Here is a 25,167-nt window from a genome sequence, read left to right on the forward strand (position 1 = left end):
ATGGAAAAAGGATAGAGTGTTTCCATACTATGGCAAGGGCAGGAAGGAAAAGATTGCAGGGCTGATTATACAATGTTTGAAAGCTGGAGCTATTGGTCCCTCACAGGCAGCTGTGCTGTGGTGGTTTTGGATTCCATTTTCCTCTTTCCACACAATCTGCACCTCACTGTAGCACAGGTAGTAGGAGTACCCCATCCAGGAAGATGAGAGAAGCAGCAGAGCAGCAGAAAAAGCAGCCACAGACATTGTTGGATGGCATTTCATTGTGGATACACAGGTGCAGAGTGTAAGACTCTCAGTGTGAGGCTTCTGCACAGTGCCGGTCTCATGTGCTCTGGCCGCTTCACCAGAGAGGCTGGGAGTCTCCACAGCCAAGGGAGCTCCTGTGAGAGAAGGAATGGCTGGGCCCTAGCCTTGGATCAAGAGGAACCTTCCACAAGCTTGATCCTTTTACTTTCTTTTTGATTTGTAAGCAGCATTGCTAAAAATGCCAATTTACCAGCCAGTACTACATAGCAGTATTCTGCATGTGACTTCCATGCACAGATGAATTAACAGCTGCTTGTCCTGGCATTGCATGTGCTGACTGGGATGGAAAATCAGTGAGTGAGATGCCAGCAGAACTGGATTTCCCTGCCCTGGATTGGTGATACTGCTGTGGTTTCCTCAGCTACCAGCTAACCTTTGGAAATGACAAATATTTACCCTCAAAACCCTACAGTTGAAAAGCAAAATAAACTTGGAATTATAAAACTCGATTTTATTGCCTGCAATTGTAGCTGAGGCTTAAAAACTCATGAAGATGGAAAGAAAAGAACTCATAGGTATGACGGGGGAAAGAGTAATCAGATTGGTGTTTTAAACACCAGAATGTTTCATTTTATCAGGTACACTCCTACTCCTGAGCAAACATTATTTACACTCTTTGCCTACAAGAATCTTTAAAGTATCCTTAAAGATTATGGCTTAACAACTCCTTTATTTACTTAGACCTAGGTATTTTTAAATTTTCAGTGGTAGAACAATAATGGTGTCTTGAGCCAGAAACAAGCAGGCAGTGCCATGGCCTTCCCACGAAAGAATAATAGGGCTCCACTGATGTCCCTTGTTATTGCAGACCATGGCATGGTGCTTGGAAACGTTCCAGGCATAGGCTGTAATTGATCTTATATAATTCAATTTAACAGTCATTAGTCATTTTCTACAGCCCTGCAACTGCCATCTCCCCTGTGAGATGCTGAGTCCCTGGGTGCAGGGAGCATTCCTGGCAGCAGGAGACCAGAAGTGAAGAGGTGAAGGGGTCTTAGGGAGGAGTGCGTCTGTGAGGGTTTGAAAAGCCCAGAGAGAAATCATCTGGGAGTTTGTAGTAAGAGGGTCTCTGAAAATAAAGCAGTCAGATAATCCCTATATTTGTGAAATTCAGTTTGTGCTAGGAAAAGTTGTCTTCCTCAGGTACTTGAGGGAGTATCGTGCTTTGCAATTCATAAATGCAGAAAAAAAAAAAAGATTGATGAAGTAGATATACTTAATGCAGAAGGTAAATAAATGTAAACTTTTTCTCACTATACTCAAGAGTATCTTTCAGTTCTTGTTAAATATATGTTGTCTTTGGTTTTTAAATACCAGAGTTCATGAATATCTAGTGGTCCATAAAGCTGGATTGTTGCATTAAAGAGTAATGGAGGCACACTTTTTTTTTTAAATGTGGAAAGTGGAATGCCATGGGCCAGAGATTCAGAGATGAATGCAGAAAGCCAAGAGAATCAAGCACTGGCATATGTCAACAAAAATACCCATTAATCATCTAATATCCACAGCTTCCTCTGGCTCATAAAGGTGGGGGGAAACTTTTTAATCGAGAACCCTGGAATTTGGCTAACACATAGTTAATGACGTGATGTAGTGCCTGACTTCATGAACAATGGTCTAACTTGCACACAGGCACGTGCACAGGGTTGGCAGCCTTCCCTTTGAGCTGGGGCTGCTTTGCAGCAATATGTCCTGAGACCTCTTCTTTCCAACTGGCTTTGCAAGGAAGGAAAAGCCACTCAGTGCTGGCCAGCCCAGGAGGTGCCATTTGACTTCTTGGACCCTGCAAACAGCCAAAGGTTATGGGCTGGGCAGTCTGGCACAAGGACAAGCCTACAAGGAGTCCCTTGTGAAACTGCCCTCCCTCAATGGACTGAATGAGGTGGCAAAGGAGATGGAGCCACTTTTACTGCTTCCAAAGTAAAGGGTGGTGTCTTTAGGTGGCCAGAAAACCACTCTCAGCTCAGGGCCAAAGCTTCACTTGTCTTCAATGACCTCAGAAAAGTGCATAATCTTCCCTGATGGGAGCTGGCATGTAAAGAATATCAGGAATTACAACACTAGCAAAGGTACCAGAAGCACAGTACAATGATGTTTCAGAGCTTGAGGGTCCCACACAGCATTTATTTTAGTCTTCTGTCCTGCATTATCTACCAGCAGTCAATTAGTACTCTTTGTTCTTTTTTTAATCAGCAAGGATAAATCCGTGAGTTAGAAAAAAACATATAGCCATATAGCCTCTGCTCTGGGTGTAAATGCAAGACTTAAGCTTGGTTTTTTTTTCCTAATGAGACTCCAAAATAAAAGTGCATCGCCTAAGTTCTGGCTATAATTAAGGAGGGTAAGCATCTGATGTTACAGAGGAGACTTAGAACTTTGATGTATACAAGTAGGTAATGAAACTTTTTAAAGTAATTAAATTCACTGTTTAAAAAAAATCATTCTGTACATACTACAGCAGTGAAGTAATTATTTACACAAGCAATGAACTGTGGTCAATTCCATTTCCATAAAGAGAACTAGGGCTGTAAAACAGGCAGTTCAGCTGTTGCTGCCCCTCCTTGCAATGAGTGAAAGGTGGAGAGGAGGAGGACCTCTGCAACAGACTGCCAGGAATCTCATGAGGATTATATGCAGCAAGACAAAAGCAGCTGTTCCCCACCAGACCTCAATGAACAACTGAAACCGCACACATCCTCGCAGCCTGGGGTGCAGCTCCTCACTGCAGGAGGGTTCCCTCTTCCTTTACATGCAGGTACTTCTCCTTGAGAGGAGAGAGATGTGCTCAGCATCCCCTCAAAAGACACAGGCAGGGTGTCAGTTGGATTTCCTTCTGCCACTTGTGAAGGTCTCCCTCATAGTAAGTGAGTCAGCGAGGAGAAATGTGGTGAAGCTGGTGGGTGGCTGTAGGCTCAGAGAGGAGGGCATGCCTGCACCCTGGATTTAGCTGACCAGTTTAATGTTCTCAGCATAATTTGGGGATCTGGATTCGCCCATAGTGAGTCACCATCCTCACAGTGGTCCCTGAGGGAATGTGGTTTTTGGATTGCATCTTTGGTTGGGAAAGATTTAATTTCACATGTGCCTGAGTCATTGCTTTTAGTGTTGCCTCCTCAGTGTCCCACCTTCTGGAATAGCAGTTAACTTGTGTTCCTGTCTGTCCTTCCATACCCACCTGCTGCTGGGAACATGGACTGGTGGGCGATGCTATTTATTGGCTGCACCCCTGCTGGCTGAGGAACCCCATTCTGAGGTTGCAACAATTGCCAAACAAGGAGAACATGAAAACAAGATGCAGCTTTTCCTCTCCAAAAATAGCAATAGGAGAAAGTAAATTAATCATCTCTCTTCCCCTGCCCTCAGGCTACAGGGATCCTTGAGACAGATTTGTCAACAGCATCTGCAGACTTTCACCCTGCAAATATTACCACTGCTTTTTGCAAGCAGTATCACAAAGAGGATTCAAAGAGCTCCCCGTCCTTCACTGAAGCAAGAAGATTGTTCCAAGGAGGGGCAAGAAGCTCTCACCTTTCATTGGACACTATCCCCTTAAGAAGCCCTTCAGTAGTGCGTGGTTGCTGACTTACGTTTGCAGGCGTCTGGGGCAGAGAAGGGCTTCCTGAGGTCACGGTAGAAGCCCAGCTTGCAGCGCTGGCAGTGCTGCCCTTCCGTGTTGTGCTGGCAGTTGTCGCAGACGCCGCCACTGCGGTTGCCCGACGCCAGCCACGCAGCCATGTCAAAGTGACAAGTGTCGGCGTGCCCATTGCACTTGCATGCTGAGGTGAAGCCAAAGGGAACAGAAAGACTCATTAAGGCAGTGAAAGATACTGGTTTACAGAAAAGGGACACAAAAACTGAAACCACGTGTCGGAATGGGGACTTGGCCTATGAACCTGTAATTTATTCGAATGCATGAAGCACTACATTTTCATCTACACTTCCCAACCTCTGGAGATAACATTTAGGAAAAAGTATTTTCTTTAACTCTTTTATTTCCAATACAGGTTTTCCAGTACAAGGACAGCCACAGGTGGTCAGGCCAGAACAGAGAGACCCACATTCACTGGTCCTGCTGAGGAAGGGTCCTTCCCTCCCAGTTTGAGAAATCAGCACTGCCCTATACAACATCTGCCATGAGGGTGCTGTCAGGATGTTCCCTGCAGCTGATGGAGGAAAAAGGCAGGTGGAGGATAGGTGTGTGAGAGAGTACAAGCATCCTCCTTACCCTGTGCTGGCAGTGGAGGAAGTCTGCATGCCCACATGACTGAAGTCAAGGGTCAAGTGAGACCTATTCCAATGCCTGCTCATCAAATGCTGCTGGTGTAAGTAGGAATTCACTGTCATTCCCTCAGGAATCATCCATACTGCAGTGAGCTTGACCATAGCCCACACAGGCAGGCTGATGGTTCCTTATGTATGGATAGCATTGTAGCCAGGGCAGGATGGCACTCAGCAGGCCTGCAAGCCTTCCTGGGGTGGTGTGGGTAGTCCGTGGCACCCTTCTGGCTAGACTGCTGCTTTTACAGAAGCAGATGGCCTCTGCATGACCTCTGCATTCCCCTGCTTGCAGCACTCTCCCTAGGCATCCTCCCTGGCACTGCAGAACTGATCTTCAAATCTCCAGAGCCCATGGCTCCTCCCGCCCTCAATGCCCAGTGAGCAGAGCCCACATCCAGCAGCAGAAAGTCATACCTCCTGCAAAGGTGTTTGTCAGTGGTCCCCATGGAGAGGACAAATCTGGCCCCTTGTCGCCTCCAAGGTACCCTGGTGGGCTGCAGACTGCCCACAGCAGCAGACCTTTTTGCCCAGGAGATGCACTTGGGTCCCAGAGAAAGGCCAAACCGAGAGACATGGTGGTCTCGTGAGGATTGCCAAGTGCGGGGCTGTGCAAACAGGCTGTCCTGGCCACACAAATGGGGTGGGTGCTGGGCAGGGGTGTGGCAGTGCCTCCTCACTCACTGGGGTGCTTGGAAAGCACCTCCCCACCACCTCAGGATGTGCTGCCTCTCGGACGCATGGGAGAAAGGCACGCATGGAGGAAGCATTTCACTCTGGCAGAGGATCTGGAGACGCCATTCCTGACTGGCTACTTACACTGACACTCCCTGGGGGCTCCGGTCTTGCCATCGGCAGCCTGCCAAGGCTGGTCGTTGTAGAGCGGGGCGCAGTGCTGGCAGTGGGACCCTGCAGTGTTGTGCTTGCACATGCATTTCCCATGGACCTAGTAGGGGAAAGAGAGCAAGGATCACCCACAGCAAAGGCCAGAGTCTCTGGGGCTCAAGCAATGCCCACACACAGGAAATAGCATGTTAGCTACATGCTGTTGCATTGGCTAGAAGGAGGGATTATAGTGTGGTGTCCAGTTCAGCCAGGGGCAAATATTCTCTAGTTACACTTTCAGTTAGGTTAGTACATGTAGATCTGAATGTCATGGTATTGTATAATTGTACCTCTTTTTTTTTTTGAGATCTAAAAGGGTCTTTAGCCATTTCCAGATACAGCATGAATTTCCAGGAGAGATTAAAAAAAATGCCGGGATTCAAAGCACCCTTGGAAAACACTTGAAAACCTTTGTCTTTTTCTCGCTCATCAACACGAATACACCTTTGCTGTACTGCAGGAATAGCACCTACAATCTCATCATCCAGCTCTGTGTGCCCAGCCATCTCCAGCACAAATAAGTATGAGAAAAAAGAGAATCAACCCCCTGAAACATAAATATCTACCCATCCTAGGCAGAATTTTTGCCCCACAAATGAAGAATCAAAGATAGCACAGGCCCATGACTGACTGTACATGGACATGTTCATGACAGATAATTTAACAGCTAGACAGCCCAGTGTAAGGGGGTAATTAGAGATGAAAAGCCAGCACAGCACACTTGGTGCCAGCTGCCCTGTCAGTCACTGGCATTACTCACCCTGTTGGCAAATGCAAAGAAAACAGGATGTGGCCAGAGGGCACGAGCAGCCGGCAGTGCCTGGACGCAACAAGATCAAGCTCTGCAGCAGCATGGCTCTGCTGGCAAGAATGAAGGCCCTGCCTTTTCCCATGGAGCATGGCAGGTAGCTACCTACTGTAGCTATTTTGATATGTGCCTGTGTTTGCAGCTTTACTCTGCTCCACATTTTGCTTTTAAGTGCAGGGTTTGGCTTCTCCTGCTGCTCGTGATCGAGCCAGGGGCCTCAGTCTGCGCTGCCAGCGTGGCCCGGTGCTCATGCCACAGGCTGGCCATAAAACCAACGTAACTGCACCAGCTGCCGCTGCTTTTGGCATCGAGGGGAGCACAGGGTGGCTGGGGCACCTGGTGATCCAGCCTGGAGCTGGGCATGGCTTTAACTGCTGCTGGAAAATGCTGCCTTCCACAGAGTTTAACTTGTGGTTTTACAAGCGTGCTGTTCCTAACTGCATCGCTTGCTGTCGAGACTGCCACACAAAAAGGTTCCTGTGAAGAGCCTGAACAGCAAACAAAACAGGAGAGGACCTTGAACATGTTGTAAACAGCTCCTGTTTATTACATAGGTGCACACACACACCACACACACTCCTGGCTTATGGTGACTTTCTGATTTATTCATTTGTAATGAATAGATTTCAGCTGCTCTCTCACTTGACTCAAATGTAACCAGCACAGATAAAATTTCAAAACTGACCTGGAAAGTCCTTCCAAGAGTTTTAAGCAGAAATGAAAATAGCAAGATCTTTCAAAAACTTCTTGAATTCATTCCTGTCCTACTAAAATGTCAGATCATCAAAAAATACAGAACAGCAGCTGGGCTTTGTACGCAATGGATAGGTACAGATGGAGTCAGAATGCACAAGCATCTAAGCTAAAGTGAAAATACTAGGCTAACATTGTTTTCTGTGCTGTCTGGCCTCATCACAGGTATTAGTTGGTCTCACTGCAGATACCAGGTCTGCCTGGTTTACTGTATTGATATAAGCTTAAATGTGTGCTAATGTCTGAAAAGAATGAGAGGTAAACATAGAAAAGAAACAACAAATTTGTGGAGGGTATATTTAGTTCTCAAAGTGTATCTTGTGTTTTCATAATTTCATTTTTGCTGCCACCAACAAAATGTTCTTCATGGTCTCAGATACCTCCCTTTCCTAAATTACCACTCGTCGATAAATTTCTGCCTCTCATATATTTTAGGCAAGGTGCACACACAAACCAATGTTACAGAATCTCTTCACACATTTAAAAACATACACATCTGCATGGAAACAGAAGATGACTAAACTTATACTGGTCGTCTTCTGGTGGTTTTGATGATGTCCTAACTCTTTGATGCCACTTTTGGTAGGAGTTTCTTGCAAGCCCTTTGGCCATTGAGTGGTTAGGGCTAGACATGTTGTACTGGCCTGAACCACGTCTGTGGCCAGAGACATCCTCCAGAAACCCTTCCTCATAGGACTGTCCTAGCTGTAAGGGTAGAGGGACCCACCAGACACAGGACATACATGATCAAGAAGGGAAGGTGACCATAAGGAGTCAGAGGGTGCCATGGTCATAAACAGCGGTTCCTTTGGTGCTTTTGCAATCATGATGCCAAAGTGAGAAGGACATGGGAGAAGAATTGCAACCAGACATTTTCTCAGACATGGGAACACTTGGGATTACGGTGGGGATGTGTGCTCTCCCTTTCTGTACCCACAGCCTGCAGTCTCACCCTCCAAATTCAGTTTGCTCCTTGCCAAAGCGACACAAAGAATCAGTGGGGACCCAATCAATCATCCAGAGGATGCTCAGCACTAATAATCCAAAACTCATTCTGAAACTCAGCAGCACCTCAGAAACACTCAAAGAATTAAGCATCCCAAGACACCAGCAGAGAGAAGGCAAAATGCCCCACCAAGGAGCACTCATGGTTCTAAAGAGCAAGAGTTTGGATTTTCTAAAAGCCTAAGCACTGTATAATGGAACATTGCTGCATTGCTGGAATAAAGGAAGGTGAGTGAAAATAAAACAGAATAGGATGGGTATACCAAGAATTTGCTGTCCCACCATTAATTTGGCATGCAGAGCTAATAAGTAAACCACTGAATATCTGTGCACCAACATATTAATATTAATCTGTAAGTGAACTCTAAGGAAAGAGGTTGTATGTTATTTAAAAACTGCTGCAGCAACAGAAGGCTTGTGGTCTTTTGTGCTGTGGCAGGGACAGCTGCAAAAGAGCCAAGTTGAAGATGATGCAAATCAAGCAGCTGGTGTTTATCTAGATAGACTCAGACGCAGAGCATGGCATGACACTCCTGGTATCGATGGCTTGTAAAGGTGCCATGCACCTGGGCAAAAGGAAACAAATGGTCTGGCTGAAAAGCTTAAAGAATAACAGAGTAGCACAGTTCTGCAGTCTGTGCGAAGGCAAGTGCAAGACCAGCACAGAGGCCCGTGGGCTTAGGCTCCTGCCTGACTCAGTGGGTGCTGTCCAGCTGGGCCAGAGGGAACACCTTCCCCTTTCTTATCCTAAAGGTGCTGCCTTGCAGTTTCCTTTCCTCAGGGTTTATCACAACCTGCCTCCATCAGCTGCTCCCTCCCAAGCGCAGATTCCCCTGTAGATCCCACATGCCCTCTGCTCACCCGGGCAGGGCCCGGCATGGCTGCTCAGCAGCCCAGCCTGCAAGGCACACTCTGCAAACCTGTGTGCCCCTGCTTGCTGCAGGGCTGGGCACTTGTAATCTCAGTGGGATTCATGTTTGGGTGAACACCTGCAGAGGCCTGGGATACAATGGCCTGGCTGACCCCGCTTCTGTACCAGAAGCAGCTACCCAGACCCCAGTCTTTGGAGCAAGCTTTGGAAAAGGCAGCAGGTTTCCCAATTCCGACACTGCCATGCCTTTACAGCACTGCTGCTTAAGTGGGCTGAGAAAACTTTGCCTCTCCAAGGTCCCCTCAGGTTTCATGGTGGCCCCAACCCCTCTCAGCCAGGTAGAGTGTGGGGTGCAGACCCACTAAGGAAGAAGCTAAAGAGCTAAAGGGGCAGTCAAACCGAGGGAGCAGAGGGAAACAATCCTTAATAGCTTGCTTCTCAGTGCAACCATTTAGTTAGTACCTTCTTTTCCATATTCCTTTTTCACAGAAGTTTAATGAAAAGTCAGACCTAAGTGATTCAAAAACCTTGCCTCAGGCTGATGTATTTGTTCTCTTAAAATAGCATTACAATTACTACCACCCAAAACAGGTCTGCATAGAAATGTCTCTCCAACCTAGCTTTATCCCACTGAAGAAAGTATCTTCTTTCTTTTACATAATTCCAGCACCACAGCAAACATTTTTATGCATTGGAAACAACAAAAAAGGTGGATACTAGCAAGCCCTTTCTTGCAGCCCATAGGTAGACACATATTTTTTTTAAGTAATAAAGAAATACTATGAGAGCTAGAAATATAAGAAAGGTCAAGAAGGGGTAATACAAGAAGTGGCAGCAGGTGAAAAACAGCCAACAGACTGTCTGCATTGGACAAAATTAATGTCTGTAAGAGCTGTAGGAGGGCCACTTGCGAGACTGGTCTGCCATGCAAATACCCTGTCATGCCACAGAGCAGCTGGGAGACGGGGCTGAGAAACCAGCCCAGCAGCTCTGCTGGGACACAAGGTAGACTGGGAAAATGACATACCCGGCCTTCAGTGTTTCTCCAGCATCTCAGCACCTTTCTGAAGGCAGAATCTGATCCCTGTGCATTGACAGGGGGGAAAAGCACATATTTTCTTCCCTATTCATTCACCTCAACTTATAGCTAGCTGTAAGGCATACCCACTAGGGTCATTGTGGAGCATCACTAAGTACACAAACACAATTGCCAGTAAGTCTCACTCCTTTAAGCATTCACACGGCTCCTGACTCATTTAAGCAGCAAGGCCTTCCTATAACATTTTTCATTTTGTCATGGGGTCTTTATATCCCAGTTCACTTTCACACTGCTCCCCCTTCTTAGCTTGACAGCCCCATCACAATGTCAGTCATTAGAGGGCACAATGCAAACAGTGTTACAAAAGTTGCCTTCTGTAAGATAAACGAGCCACTGATTTCTCTATACAAAGGCAGTTGCTAGGGCATGCTTCCTTCCAGAGCCTTTTGTTGCCAAATTATAACCTTCCAGCGCTTCCTTTCACATTGCAAATACATAAGGCTTTTTCTTTCGTTGAATCCTATAAAATCCTTTTCCCCATATTTATCATGTTCCAAAATGTTAGGCAGTGACAAAGACTGCTGCACTGAGGGAAAAATGCTTTCAGTCACCTGTTATAAATTGATTTATATTGTAAGAATTCACCCACTATATGGAGTCCAACACAAATGCTCACTAAAGAAAATCAATGTCCCAAAGACCTGATAGCGTAAACAGTCTAAATAGCTGGGAGGGGCAACTGCTTTTAATAGAATTTCCTTTTTGGAACTGCGAAAACTGTATTTTTTTTCCTCTCTCTCTCTTTTTTTTTAGCTTCCATGGAAAATAGGCATGGTTCTAGCCTAAGCGAAAATGGCAGCATTCACGCTGAGTCTCCAACCATAGCTTTTAAACTGCGTTGTGCTTCAACTGCTGTGCCAGTTTTAGAACCAATGCCTACTGGTGCCTGTCAGCACATGGAGAGGTATTCTTTTCCCAAAGCACCAGACAACCAAATTTATGCATGAGAAAATTCTCATATCCTATCTTGTTCTTGTGAAAGAATACAAAGCTTGTTGTCCAGGGTGTGGGGGCTGTGCAGTAGGGTTTTTTTAATTCCTTGTACAATAGGCTTCTGTCAGCATTGCTCTGGAAGACCTTGAACATCTTTTGATGTCAGTAGCATGATAACAATTTATAACAGCCCTTGGGTTGGCCACATGGGAAGGGTGGGGGGGATATTCACCCTGCCTAACTACACAGAAGTGCTTTAGCAGAGTATCTTAGTCCACCCAGGATCCTGACCTTCATAACTATGGAAGAAGCTTGGAAAGATCAGCTGGCTAAGCTGCAGGAATCCACATTCAGGGAGGGCCAAGGAGTCTGAGATGGATGAACTCCAGCTCTCACCTTGAGACAGAACAGCAGAATCCAGGTGAGGTATCTCTGGGTTTGCTTTCCCCACTTTGCAGTCCTAATTTGCAAGATCCTACTTGTCTCCAGGCCTACACAACACTTGCCTCTCCTCTTGCATGCCACTTGCCATAGCTTCAAGCAGGCCATGGGGATGCTTTAGCTGGTAAGAGGCGGGCAGTGCAGAGGTACTGGCAAAGGGTGAGAAGCTCCTGTGCCACAGATCAGAGGAAAAAACAGTTTTCTTGTGACCACTGAAGATCAGGAGGGATCTCCTATATATGTGAATTAATTTGTTTGCCCATATTTGTGGTTTGCCATGTAATGCAGCTCAAGAAGTGATCAGCTGCTTAGCATGGTATGGTAGGAGGTCTGCCTGTATATGCATATCTTTTCCTGGGTATGCATTGGGCTTTTGCTGATGAGATTTGAGTAGTGACCTTTTGAATAAATTTGGGAGAAGTAGGAAAGAGAGAAAGTGTATCTGTATCAAGGTGACAACTATCTGTTGCACACAAGTGTCCAACAAGGAATAGACAGGATCATACTACCCATGAAGAGCAGTTCTTGCCATCCCAGGCAGCCAGGTCTTCTCTGGGGAGCTCATGGAAATATACCTTCTGCTAGAGCAGAAGTTCCACCTGTATATTCAGAATTCACCTAAAGGCTGACATGGCATTTCTGACACTCGAACAAAAACAGAGTTTTCCTACACAAATTCCATTCTCTTTGAGGAGAAAGGGTAGGTAGGGGAATTGCCAGGAGGAGAGAAGCATCATGGAGAGTTTTGCAGCTAGATGGTGATGAGGGCAGAGAAAAAAAATCAGATTCTGTGAAGTTGAACTTTGCTTTGACTTGACTCAGACAGATTTCAGACAGAAAATGAAGCTAGAGCTGCTTCTGCCAGGGCAGAAGGAGCCCCACTTTGTTCATGAAGCCACCCTGTTTGCATCCCAAGCCCACACCCTGAGGGTGTCCCGGGTAAGTACTATCTCATGGCCAGGTGGACTTGTAGTCTCACTTCAGCCGCTCACATTATTTACCTTCAAAACCGCCACTTTCTCAACAAAATTGCCAAGACCTCAAGAAAAAAATACATCCAATGGGAGGAATCCTGTGCCAGCAAGCTGGGCTCATGTCCTAAGCTGACCATCCTGGCTCCTTGGGTCAGGATCCTGTATCAAACCTGCCAGAGCAGCAGCCCCCAGCATTCTCACATACCCACGCTCTTTTGTCAGATCGTCTCTGGGTGAGGTGGCTGAAATGCTTCTGGTTACTCTGTGAGATCTGACTGAGACCTGGCAGCTGTGCCCAGTGCTGCTGGGGCTGCTGGGATTCCCCAGCTTACTGCCCAGAGCAGCCCAAGAGAAAGATAAATATATCACATCTGTGTCTTCTGCTGGCCAAGCAGGGACTGAAACTAAGGCTGCAGTTAGGATTTTACCTGTAGGCTGAGAACAAGTGGGGGGTTAAGAAAACCTGCACACAGATTTTTTGGAAAAGTTGTTTGGTTATTTATTAAACGATCTTAAACATGCTTAAATTTTGATGTTAACTCTCTAACTTAGAGCATATTCTTCAGGAGTGCTCTTGTCTAAACAAGCATAAAAACAGAGCCAGGTTTTATAACCGGATTGTGAAATGATACTGTGCTTCCCTGCTTTTGTTATCCTCAGTTTTACACTGATGGTTCTGATAAAACCCTTGGTAGGCAGAGGTTCATAAAGACTGCACTGAAATCTCCATCTACCTCTTGGATGACTGGTCATAATTCTTCAGATTTATGTTTTCTGTGAGTTTTAGCTGAAATGTATAAATATGTTCTCTCTCTGAAATCCTACTCTCTTTTCAGAAATTTTTTGACTTCTACCACCTAAACAGCCATGGACATCTCAATCTTTTGTCCCTTTTCTGTTCATTCGCATGTGTGATGAATTCTTCCTATCACCTTGGAAATAATTCTCTCTTCCAATCTTGCAATGCTCTGGCAAACCCCAGGCTGGGTTGCCCAAGGTGAGTGCCACTGCAGCCTCTTGCCACAGGAGCCGAGCACGGACTAGGCTCAGCCAAAACTGCCCCAGCTCTGTGATGGAAAAGGTGGTATGGGGAGAGGAAAGCTCTTACCATGCCTTGACCCTCCCTGCAAACCATGGGGCTATGTCACCCCTGCACTGGCACACCCCTCACGGGACATGCAGGATGAGGGGTAAGTAAAGCACATTATGACACAGCAAAATGAGTCAGCCTCGCTGCAGAAACGTCACCTTTGGGACTCCTGCCACATAAACATTTATAACCAGAGTTGAATTTCTCCTCGGGGCCAGCACAAGGGTTTGTTGCTATTTCTTGCTCTGTTTTCAGTGTGATTTTGGCACTTGCTTCCTTCCCCCAGTCCTGCCTGTTACCTGCACCTATGGTTGCCATAGCCTGTAGCTGTACTGGAGCCCTATTTGGCTGCAGGCTCTCTTACAACTCTCAGTGGTGCTCCAGGGCACGCTCCCATGCAATTGTATCCCACCAAAATAATTCTGAGCAAACAGCACCTTTCAAAGACTTTCCCTCAGAGGACATCTGCAGAAAGCAGAACAGTGCTTCTTGAAACAGTCTTCTCAATCACAGTGCTGCATGCTTTCAAACTGGTATATTTTCAAGATGTTGCAAGACTGGCTCTAGTAGAAGGGAAACATCCTGTCTGCTTCATGCCTGAGACTGTAATTTAAGTGAAATGAGAGCTCCCCAAAGAGCTGGACTCCTTACCTCCTTAATTTTTTTTTTTTTAATTATCTTTCTCTGTCTAATGTTATTCAGCACTGTTATTCAGGTATGTTTGGCTATTCTGTCTTTCTCTACTGCTCCTCCTCCAGTAAAGCCAGAGCTTTCAGAGCCAGCCTGGATGAGCAGAAAGGATAAGATGTGCTGGTGGCTGCAAGTGTCCCTGGACTGGCTAGGTACATTCATGCCATGCCACAGGCATCCAATGTGTTGGCCACTGCTGTGCCTGTCATCACCTGCCCTATGGGTTAGTGGCTCTTGCTTCCCTGGAGTCTAGGTCTTGGTGGGCCCTTAGGAATTTGAGCTCAGAGCTCTTGTGACAGGAATCCTTGAAACCAGAACACAGAGTTTTCATCCAGAGAAAAGTATTGCAAAGTGCAATAGAAAGCCTGTGAGAGTCAAAACCCATCTCTATCCCCTTGGTTCAAGATCCAACACAATATCCTTGGATATTGTGATATTGGATATCCTCCAGAAGCAATAGTAGTTACATGATGCCTCGTATCTTCAGAGAAGCTCTTCTCCTTTGTTACCAAAATGCCCTGCATTTTTTATCCTTTCGATATTGTGTTATTGCAAGTCAGCATTTGGGGAAAGATGGGTGTCAGCAATTTAATTATTTTAAAAGATTTACCTGAAATAAATAAATTCCTGTGGAGCACTTTTGAAGGATGAGAGTTCCACACCAAGACACAAAGGAAGTTCAGCACTTCGGCCCCACATGGAGATCACCCCCTTTGCAAAGACCATTTCTGCTCACTGTGCTTGGAGTCCAGGGCATCAAATATCAAATATTGCATACTTGGACCATACTCTATACTGTCCCTTACTATGTTTAAAATTCTGCTTTCCTGCAGTGCAGACACTGTTGGGTGCATGTACGTACCACATGGAAAACCCCAGCCGCCCTGGTGGGCCTGAATCCAGCGACAGGGACGCAGTGGTCAGCGTGGCCATTGCAGAAGCAGCTGCCCTTGACGATGAAGTCGTAGATGGCGTAGTGCAGGGCTGGCGGGGGCTGCGGGGCCGGGCTGGCCGGCAGGCAGGGACAGCCCTGCCGCTGCAGCAGCCGCACCCGCAGGTTGGTGATCTTCAGCTGCGCCTGGGCCTCCGCGCTGTACGGATCCTCCGCGGCATAGGGCGGCGACAGGGCTCGGAAGATCACCTGGGCAGAGAAACACAGCGGTGACAGGGCTTGGAACATCACCTGGGCAGAGAAACACAGCGGGTGAAGCAGAAAGGAGGATGTCAGCCAGCCCCAGGATGGGCCATGGGGTGAAATGGCAATGACGGCATTCTCTGGGAGCATGCACCAGGCTCTCATGATGCTCTTCCTCCTCTGCAAGGGGTGGGAGCAGCAAATCCACCTCCAAATCAGTGAGCACAGGGTGACCCCCCCCCATGATCCCTTGCATTCCTCTCCACAAGAAGTAAGGACTTTATGGGTGTCAAGTGACATTTTGCCATTAACTCAAATCAGATGTGGGTGCCCTTGCTATGTGCCATGGCCCAGCACAGGGACCAGCACCTTGCTGGGTGATGTGCATGTGGGGGACTCTTCATTAACATTCCCTCTCCCAAAATGGGTGTATTTTTTCACAAATATAGCTCATATTTCCAAATATTTGGTTCCTATCAGTCCCAGGCTTCTTCCTAGTGGAAAAGTGATTAAGTGTGGCAATTAGTGACAGCAAGCTGATAATCAAGAAAACCAAGATAAGAAAGAAAGGAAATAGCGGGGCTTCCAAAGTTTAAACAAATACTTATCATTCATTCTTTAACTTCATTCTGATTGAATAGGTAAATATTGGCTCAAGCTGAATATTGAGAGCACTAGATAAAAATAACCAATTTCCTTGAAAAGGCTTATTTTAAAGTTTTGCCTACAATGAGGAATCAGAAATAGCATATACTTTACATGACTACCACTGACATTAAACAACATATCTATGACATATATTAGCTATTGGTACATTCAACTTACAGTGACACTTTCTGAATAGCTAAGTAGTTTTTCACTGAACAGTCACTGACAGCTTGATGAACCACGATAATTATAAACAACATTTGATCAAATCACTTGAGTGCTTGAAGGTGTGATGCAGCTAATGGCTCCATGCACTACTCCCAGCAATGAGTTAAAACCTCCTCAAACTACAGTGCTGCCCCACTGAAACCATCCATGCCACCCAAAATGCTGGCTAGCCTCTTGCAGGAGGCAAGGAGGTGACCATTGTTTCCTGCCCAGTGAGAGGCAAGGCACCAACTTGCTGCTGTTGCTATCAGGGATCACACAGCCTCCTGCCCCTAAATCCACTCCTTCCATAGAAAGCGGCTGATACGCTTTAGCTGCTGAAGGCTTCCCTTTTATTTGACCAGGATCCACAGATCCTGGAAATAATGAGCTCAGTGCTGCCAGCTGGCCTGCCTACAGGCTTTGCCTACCAGCTGCTGCCTCCATCAGCCTCACCACTGCTGGCACTGCTCCTGGCTGGGACTTGGCTTTTCTCCAGGGCTGCCCGAATCCAGCCAGAGGAAGAGGAAGCTTTGTGTCAGCCTGGAAGGAGATTTAGCCTTGTTTTGGAGCTGGATGGCAGCAGCACCCTATTGTGTGCTCTGCCAGCCTGCCAAGCACAGTTGCCACCAGCATGCTGGTGACAGTGGGGCTGGGCCATGCTGGAGCTGGGCCTTGCATGCTGGCAAACACATCGTGGCTACAGTTCTGCACTGCCCTCCTGCAAACACTCCCTTCCAAAGGTGTCTGAGCACCTTCTGCCAGAAAGACACAGGTAAGGGAGAAGGTTAACTGGGAGAGGCGGTCAGAGGACAAGGCTGGGGAGCATGCTCCTTGTGCAGAAGTGTTGAGCTCGATGAGAGGTATTAATAAACAGTAACACACTTCAAAGAAGACCTTTCCCCCCTCTCTTTCAGAGATATACAGAGTTTTTTCTTCTTTCCTAAAATAAAAACATAAACCAGATATCAGTAGGAACCCAAGTGAACCCCAACTACAACAAGTCTTGCACCTCAACAGAAGGCTTGTTATTTACCCAAATTTAGATCAATGCCATTCTGATCACATTTACTTGCTAGTGGTTTTGTGAACACAAGATGCTTTCAGATATGGAAAGAAAATTCCTTGGGAAAAATCCAAACTGAAGACTTTGATTTCCTTTTAGTGGACATGACAGAAAATGCTGGGTCAAGAACTTTCAGTAAAAACTAGCATTTTGAATTTCTTGATATTACATAAATTGCATCTCAGAGAATTCTTTGTTTGTCCTAATTCAGATGAGAGCAGGGGAGAAACTATATAAACAGGAACAATTTATGCTAGATGGAGCTGCAGACTTTCCTCTCACGTTTTCAGTTTTCCTTGTTTATCTATCCTTGTTTAATGCATGTGACTGATGTTTGTGGTTCTAGTAAAGACAATCATAGCAAGGAAATCAATAACCCTGAGAGCTTCTGTACTGACAGAGTTAAATCTTGTCTGTGTGGAATTCAGGGGGAGTTGTGCTGCTGATTTCAATGGAGCCAGTATTCCTGCTCAGACCCTAAAATGCCACAAACATTTCTTTTTATGGCTACATGAAAACTGTGATGCTAAACATGAACTCGATCTGTAATTCCCAGGGGCTGCGGGCTCTCAGCTGCTCCCCCCTGGCTGTCCTGTGCTGCTCTGGCTGTGCCCAGCAGCCTTGGCCTGGGGAGCTACACTGTGTCCTGCAGCCCTGTAACAGAGTGAGCCTGGTCTCAGTGCTGCCAGGACAGTAAACATCCCCATGCCTCCATCCCAGACCCCGGCAGCCCTCCTGTAATGAAATACTAACTGGTCATTATAATATGTAGGGCATCATACTGATAGCAATTTTCTGCTCTGACACAGCAGATTCAGCTGGGATTCTGCAAGCCCTCAGACACTGCATAATAAGAATAAGGATGTGTTTCCCAGCAAGATTTTCCTGTTCAGTCATTAACATCACTAATTTATCCCAGCTGGTCTCAGGAGTCTGCACATCACTGGGGCCACAGTGCTCTTACACAGCTATCATGGGTTTGCACCCCAGTGCTTTCCAGCAGCCCAGCCACACATACACTCATGGGCAGTGCCAGATTTCCTGCTTTTCCCTCTTCTTGGGCTTTTCCATGCAATTGCCTCACCAACAGGATGGGAACAGGGTTTCAGCATCCTCTCTACTAATGAACCATGGTTTGCACAGCAGACCTGACCAGGTTTTCACACCTCTGGTTCTTCTGGCATCTCCCAGCTACAGCAATCAGAGGTCTCCTCAACCAAAATATTGCTCAATTTTAGCAGTGTAGAGGAAGGGTGTAGGAAAAATGGAAAAGAAGACTTTGTCAATATGTGTGTGTATCTGATGATGTGGTTTTACAAGCCCGTTGTCTCCCTGGTGCCAGTGTCCAGCCAGGACTCTGTTGGGTAGTGGTCCACAGACACTGCAAGCAGCAAGCCTCAACAGTAAGCACCCCAGGGTGACCAAGCTTCTGTCTTTCCCACTCAAGTCTCCATCTCTGTGTACAAGGCCTTCTAACAAAACATGAAAACCTGGCATCACAACTTTAGGCAGACAATATGACTTATATGCAGTATGATAGCCCCATGTATGATAGCAAAGTGAGGGAGGCCCTGATCTTTACATCAGCAGCTCTGAAATATATGCACTAATTAAAATATTATATCTTGTAAAATAAGTCAGAAGTAATACAATGAAGCATCCCAGCATTTCTGTGCTTTACATCCATATTATATCCTATCAGAAAGATGTTTTCATTCCCAGTATTGCTAGCTCACAAAAAAATCTTATGACACTTGGGATTCTTCTTAAATACAGTCCCAGAAACTGAATCTTTATCTCAGCTTCCACTTAAGTATCTGGCAATAACTCGTGTCACAAACCAGGAGGCAAATAGAACTGCTAAGAAACAAAATATCTAGTCCTTGGGGTAATGTTCCTTCTGTGAGATGTGGAATAATGCTGTTGGATTCAATGTGGTATAAAAGCAACCTTTGTGTGAAGCAACATCAATTGAGGAGTGATTTAAAAGATGCACAGAGATATTTTTGGTATGGTGGTGGTCTCTCTACACAGCCAAATAGGAGCTGAAGTCTGTAGTCTCTGAGTGAGGAATGTCACTGCTGTGCCTCAAGTGGGTTGGGTTCACCTGACCCTCTTGGTGCAATGCATGTTGGTGGCAGGACGAAGCCCACTCCACTCCCAAGGGAAGCCCACTCCACTCCCAGAGAAAGCCCATTCCACTCCCAAGGGAAGCTCACTCCACTCCCAAGGGAAGCCCACTTCACTCCCAAGGGAGCAGGAGTGAATAAGCTGTCCCACAGTAAGGTACTGCACATGCCATGGAGTAAAAATACTCTGCTCTTCAGCCAGACCACTGCAGCTGTCTGCAGTTTGGTCACATCATTACACAGACAGCCTCTAATAAATTTCCACAGGGTTTTGATTTCCTTATGGGCTGTCACAAGCAACTCTCGCTCTGTTGATTATTTCACAAGTTCTAGCGGCAGAAGAAGCCTGAGCTCCTCACCCTTCTGCAGATGCAGTAATGTAGCCCTGTATATAAATAAAGCAGCAGCCATGGATGTGGTGCACTCAAGTAACCACTTGCACCACAATGACCTTATATATAAATACATAAAGTCCCTTTGCAAGAAGTACCCTAGTATGTTTATGTGTGAGAGGCAATAAAAGGACATCTTTATATATATCTCCACAGTGGGAAGGAAAATGCTAATGAATGATTCTGACAGCAACAAAACAGACTGTGAAGTCAAAGTTGCCTGAGGAAGTCAATGAAACCAATGAAAGACTGGCCAGGACCAAAGGTTTCTCAATGAGTCACGGGCTCTCCACTGAATGCAGCTGCAAGGGCCTGGACTTTTGTCAAGATGCAAGTGTCCAGAGCAATGGAATGGGACCCTGTGGGATACAAAAGCCTGTGACATTGAAGAGACATGGGTAATCCACAAAAGTTTCTTCCTCACAGACCTTCAGAAACAGGCACAGTTACAGAGGCTTGCACAGTCTTGCAGCTGCTGTGCACGTGCCCATTCCCTGTGTCCCTGCACCTGGCCAGAGGTGCCATGCTCCAGCCTCCAACTGAGAGCCTGGCCTCAGCCAGGAATGGACAAAGAATGGATAGAAGACAAATGGATAGAAGACTTAAGAAGCATATACACATAAGAACAAGCCAGCAAACAGGAATACAGCAGAAATAAAAGCAATAAACAAATATTAAAAACATAACCACATTTTTACTTTGTTGTAAGTGAAAACTAGGGTGGTAACATTGCATGAAGTGATGTATGGCTTCTTTCCAAAAGAGACTGATGAACTCTACCCTGTATTGTCTGACCTGGATGCATGAAAATATATCTATAATTACAACAATGACACATCCATATTAGTGATTCATGTAATTAGCTCAGGGGCATTAGATAAATTCAGTACTGGTTTATTTGATTTTTGCGGGTAGATTTATCCCTTTCAACACATTTTACAGGAACAATTGAAAAAATAGGATGAATAAAAAGAATGCAAAGTTTGTTGTCTTATCCAGATAGAAAGCAAAAGCAATGAGGGATGTGTGCCACTTTACAAAAGGGCATATGATGTCCAAGTAAGTGTTTAACAGAAAAGCTAAGGTGTGCATTAGGAGTCTGCAGTGACTCTTGGTATGTAGGCTCTAAATAAATGTGCTTAATTGGCTCGTATTCTGGGGCCCTGTGGAATCTCTACGTCACTGGAAGTGATCTGATTTATTTAGTGCCTGGACAAGGCTCTGAAAATGTAGGTAGTAAATGCAGTGGTGGAGCTCTGCCAGCACATCCAGGACCACAGCCTTTGCCTCCTGAAAAATTTCCCTCGAGCACAACAAGCAGCTGAGGTTAGGCACTACTTGCCTGGTGCTGGGGCTGAGGTGAAAGCAAGCCCTTATCTCTGACATCCTGGCCCTGGGATTCCCAGCTGTGTGCCCAGCATTGCCTCACATCTGCTTGTGCTCACAGGCCTTGGCTTTCACTTCACACGATGACACAAGCTGAGATAGTCCATGCTCTATCCACTGCAGGGTACACCTCTGCCATCCCCCAGCCACTGCCTGCCTGCACCCCAGCCTCCTGCACCTCTCTCCAGCCAGCCCAGCCATTCAACAGCCAAGGAACTCTCCTGAGGGCAGTACCCAAAGGTGGCAACTGCTTTCAGCCTTGGCTGCTCTTGTTCAGAGAAGCTTAGTAGGGGAATTTTATTGTGGCACTTTCCTGTTCACTAGAATTAAAAGTTACAGGCAGCCAATTCTCTTGGTAAACATTATGGAAAGATCCCAGGGAGCAATTTATTTTGTAGAAATGTGTAACTAAAAATATTAATAGTGATGCAATATGTGTGCCAACGGTCAACCTACCACAGAGCCTGCTTTCAACTTCCACCCAAGAAATGTACTAGAAGCAATAAGCTCATCATAACTACAAAAGCTGACTGATGGGGCTGGATGTAAATTTAGCTGCAGAAATGCAATGCCAGTGAGGTGCTCCCCCTTCAAAAAGCGTTCTCACACCTCTTTCCCACACCCCTGTTTAGTCACCTTCAGTGCTGCAGAGGAACCTTGGAGCTAAGAGTGTTCTGTGTTTGTCCCCCTGTGCTTTCCCAGGAAAGAGAAATTAAACTTCTCATACCACAACACGTGCAGGGAAGACTGATGTGAGACTGTCTTACTGCTCATATGAGGATGGCTTGACTTTCAAGGCTTGCTGTGCCATGCAGCAAGACTCAAGCTGCAGCAATGAATCTAATTTGGTACCTTTGGGGAACATGAACGGTCCTACTTGCCCTGACACCCTGACACCTTTGGAGATCTTTATTTTCCTTTTTACAGTGGGAAGCCTCAGACACGGGAGCTGCCTGGTTTAACAGGGCTCCCTCAGCAGGAGCAGCTCAGGCACACCTGCTGTCAGATGCACAGTTTAAACACCAGACCTACTGCAGGCAACAGCCAGCAGATTCTCTGCCCTCTTACATCTTCTGAGAGAGGCACATACTCTGCAGTCAGCTTCTTTTGTCTCCCACTTTCAGTACTGAGGGTGCAACTCTATGCTAGCACTTACCCTGCTGGTCAGTATTTTAGTTTCTGGGATTTTCTGCATCAGTGTGGTCAAAGTCTGCCAGGCTCTCCTTGGCTCTTCCTGGTGGGCACAGCTGTGTCTACAGAGGAATATTTTGCTACAGAAATGGGCCCTGTGCCATAGCACTGCATGTATATCCATGTCCCTGCCCATCAGTCCACTCTAAAAACCTCTGAAACCACTGTCTAACTTCAACCACCTTTTGGAGATACACCTTAAATGTTAAGCTCCTGAACGTTTTAAGAAAACAATCTCATGGCTTCACAAATTTAAGCCTGTTGGACTAGTACCCCTGTGAAGAAGGCTGAAAGGGCCACAATGCTGGTAACTCCTACTGACAAAACAGACATTTAATATATTACCACACTGAGCAACAAGATTTTAGGAGAGAAACCAATGTGCATCTATGTGCTATGTTCATTGCATTGACTCTAGGATAAACAAAGACAGATTTGCTTTTGGCAGACGCTGCAAATAAATTACATGGTGTGGAAAGTTCATCAGCCTAAGCTGGGCAGGTATTACCCACCCGCTCCTCTAAAGTACTTTGTTTTTCTGCCTGTCAGACCAAGTGGACTTCAGGGAAGAAGAGCCTCTTTTGCTTGTGGTGAGGTCAGACCACCCCCATGATGTGCACTTCAGCATCACCTGGATGAGGTGAAACAGCAACAGAAATTGGAAAACCTGCCTTGCCACTGCAGAGAGGAGACCATCGAAGACACTAAGATCACAGTGAGCATTGGAATCTTGCAGACCACAGTGTTTGGCACTTGATCAACATCCCCAGGCAACCATGACCACTGTGTAGCACCACCAGCAGTCCATGAGTTCCTTGAGATGCTGGAGAAATGGCAGCAGCCTTAACAAGGCTCTTTCATATAATTTGACATAAGACAGCATTTGGCCCATGCCTCCAGTCCTTCTGCAGTCTTTTATAGCACATAAATCAAGGCAAATAATCCCTTGCCTTACAATCCAAAATTTATGCAGTCTTACAAAGATTTCAGGACAAAAATCCAACTATTTCAACTGATCATCCCTCCCAAATTAATTTATACCAAGGTAACTTTTTCTTTTGGGAATCCCAAAGCATTCTTCTGCCATTCTCAAAAGCTAGAAGCTGACCAGGAAGAGTTCCAGCTCACATGCAGCAGTTGACCAGTGAGGGGCTGGAAAAGGCACAAGGAGAGCTAGGGAAGACCCTTGGGATTTCTCCAGGATCCTTGAAATCTCTGGCAATAATCAGCCAGATGAGAGACATCTTCTCAGCTGTTCTTCAACATTCAACTACACCATTTCATTAGAGGAAAATGAAACACTGCTAGGTCATTCCTGTCTTCATGCAGTCAATGATCACAAAAGTAATGTTCTTATCAGGAAAATCTCACTACAGCTCAAACCTCTTGGATTTCTTCATCTCCGGTTAATAGTGCTTCTCCAATAATTCATAATTTATTCCACAATGGCTCCATTTTGCTTAACCACTACTTTTGCTCATCAAACAGATAGAAACACTCAGTTTCTTGGCTCACAAAACCCTCCAGATGCATGATATCATTGACTATGGACCATCAAGGAAAACAATTATTGCCTTTTTCTCATCTTTAGAATCACCGTTTCCAAGGCTGTGCTAGCCCAGTCAGGAAAATGAACTAGCACATCCCAGCTGATGATATGAAGTCCTTTGACCCATCAGCAAGAAAGATGGCATTTAAATACTCATCCCTCCAGCAATTCCCCTCCTTTCCCCATCCCCATAAAAGATTTATGTTCAGCCTTGGCCAGCTGGTGGTACCTGTTGTGCACATGGAGGACCAAAAAAACCTGGAGGTACCTCCAAAGAGCCAGACAAAGCACTGGACTTGCTTCTTCATTGACAGGGCTGTAAGAAAAGCTGGCTCACTCCCCAGAGCTGCAGAGTAACCTCTTTAACAGCTTCTGAGCACAACATACCACTGCAAAAGCCTGAAAGCCAGCAGGTCAGTGTGTCAGTAACTGCAAGGGTACCAAGGACCAAGGGGATTTTCTTTCAGCCCAAGAGTAACACAATTCCATGAATATTTTTCAACTGCTCTTGTTTATAATGAAAAGGCTTTGTGTCTATAGGACTGTCTGCTTGAACTACCGTGAGATACACTTAATTCTAGGAAAAAGAACACTTGTTGGAATTATATGTAACTGCACATTGTCAAAAAGGTCACAAGAAGCAGCACCCCTTTTCAATCCATAGCTATAGATTCTGATTACTGGAATGAGGGATGCTGGAGAGAGACTAGTGGTAAAAGACTCATAGCATATGCATCAAGTAAACTGGGTTCTGGACATTAACTTCTTTTCTTCCTGTAAAATGTTACCCATGGAGAATTTGAGAACTTCACCATTTGTGTAGGATTTTGAATGTTGTTAGAGTGGATATCTCACACTGACACCCACTGTTGCATGGCAATTAATCTCAAATGAGCTTTTGATCCAAAACGTCTGAGACATGTCAATACATTGCTTTAGGTTACACGCTTCCCATGTAGCCAGCTGTATCCAGGAATCCCAATGAGAAACATGGCAGTCCTACTTTCTAGCCAGAGAACTGGGAGCTGAATAAGTGAGCCAGCCTTCTCTTCATGCCAAAAATGAGCTGTGAAATGAAGCAGTGGGGTGCAGTGCCTGAAGAGAGGCTCCGGAGGCACCGTTAAAATCCCATGGCACTTTTCTCAAGGGAAGCAATAGTCCCGCTAACAAGGCCAGATGCCAGTTTAGAGAATTAAATTCTGCCTACCCAAACTCCTCTTGTTTCATGTGGGTACAGTGCTCTTCACGTCCTACATAAGAAGTTTGGAAAGGGTCTCCTGGAGCCCAGGGATCCATTCCCTCTTGGTGTTGGCAGCCTACAATATCCCCCC

The 25,167-nt window shown here is 45.9% G+C and overlaps 1 protein-coding gene across 1 annotated transcript in view; it reads right to left on the reverse strand.

The window, feature by feature from the left end:
- NTN4 (netrin 4) overlaps positions 1-25,167 on the reverse strand; it is a 47,775-nt gene that overhangs the window by 11,648 nt on the left and 10,960 nt on the right. The window contains exons 3-5 of the mRNA XM_030238259.2: positions 14,996-15,274; positions 5,404-5,530; positions 3,897-4,085 (exon numbers count right to left, since the gene is read on the reverse strand). Coding sequence (XP_030094119.1) covers positions 3,897-4,085; positions 5,404-5,530; positions 14,996-15,274 — 595 coding nt within the window. The remainder of the gene's footprint in view (positions 1-3,896; positions 4,086-5,403; positions 5,531-14,995; positions 15,275-25,167) is intronic.

Source organism: Serinus canaria, chromosome 1A (assembly GCF_022539315.1).
Source record: "Serinus canaria isolate serCan28SL12 chromosome 1A, serCan2020, whole genome shotgun sequence".
Lineage (NCBI taxonomy): Eukaryota > Metazoa > Chordata > Aves > Passeriformes > Fringillidae > Serinus > Serinus canaria.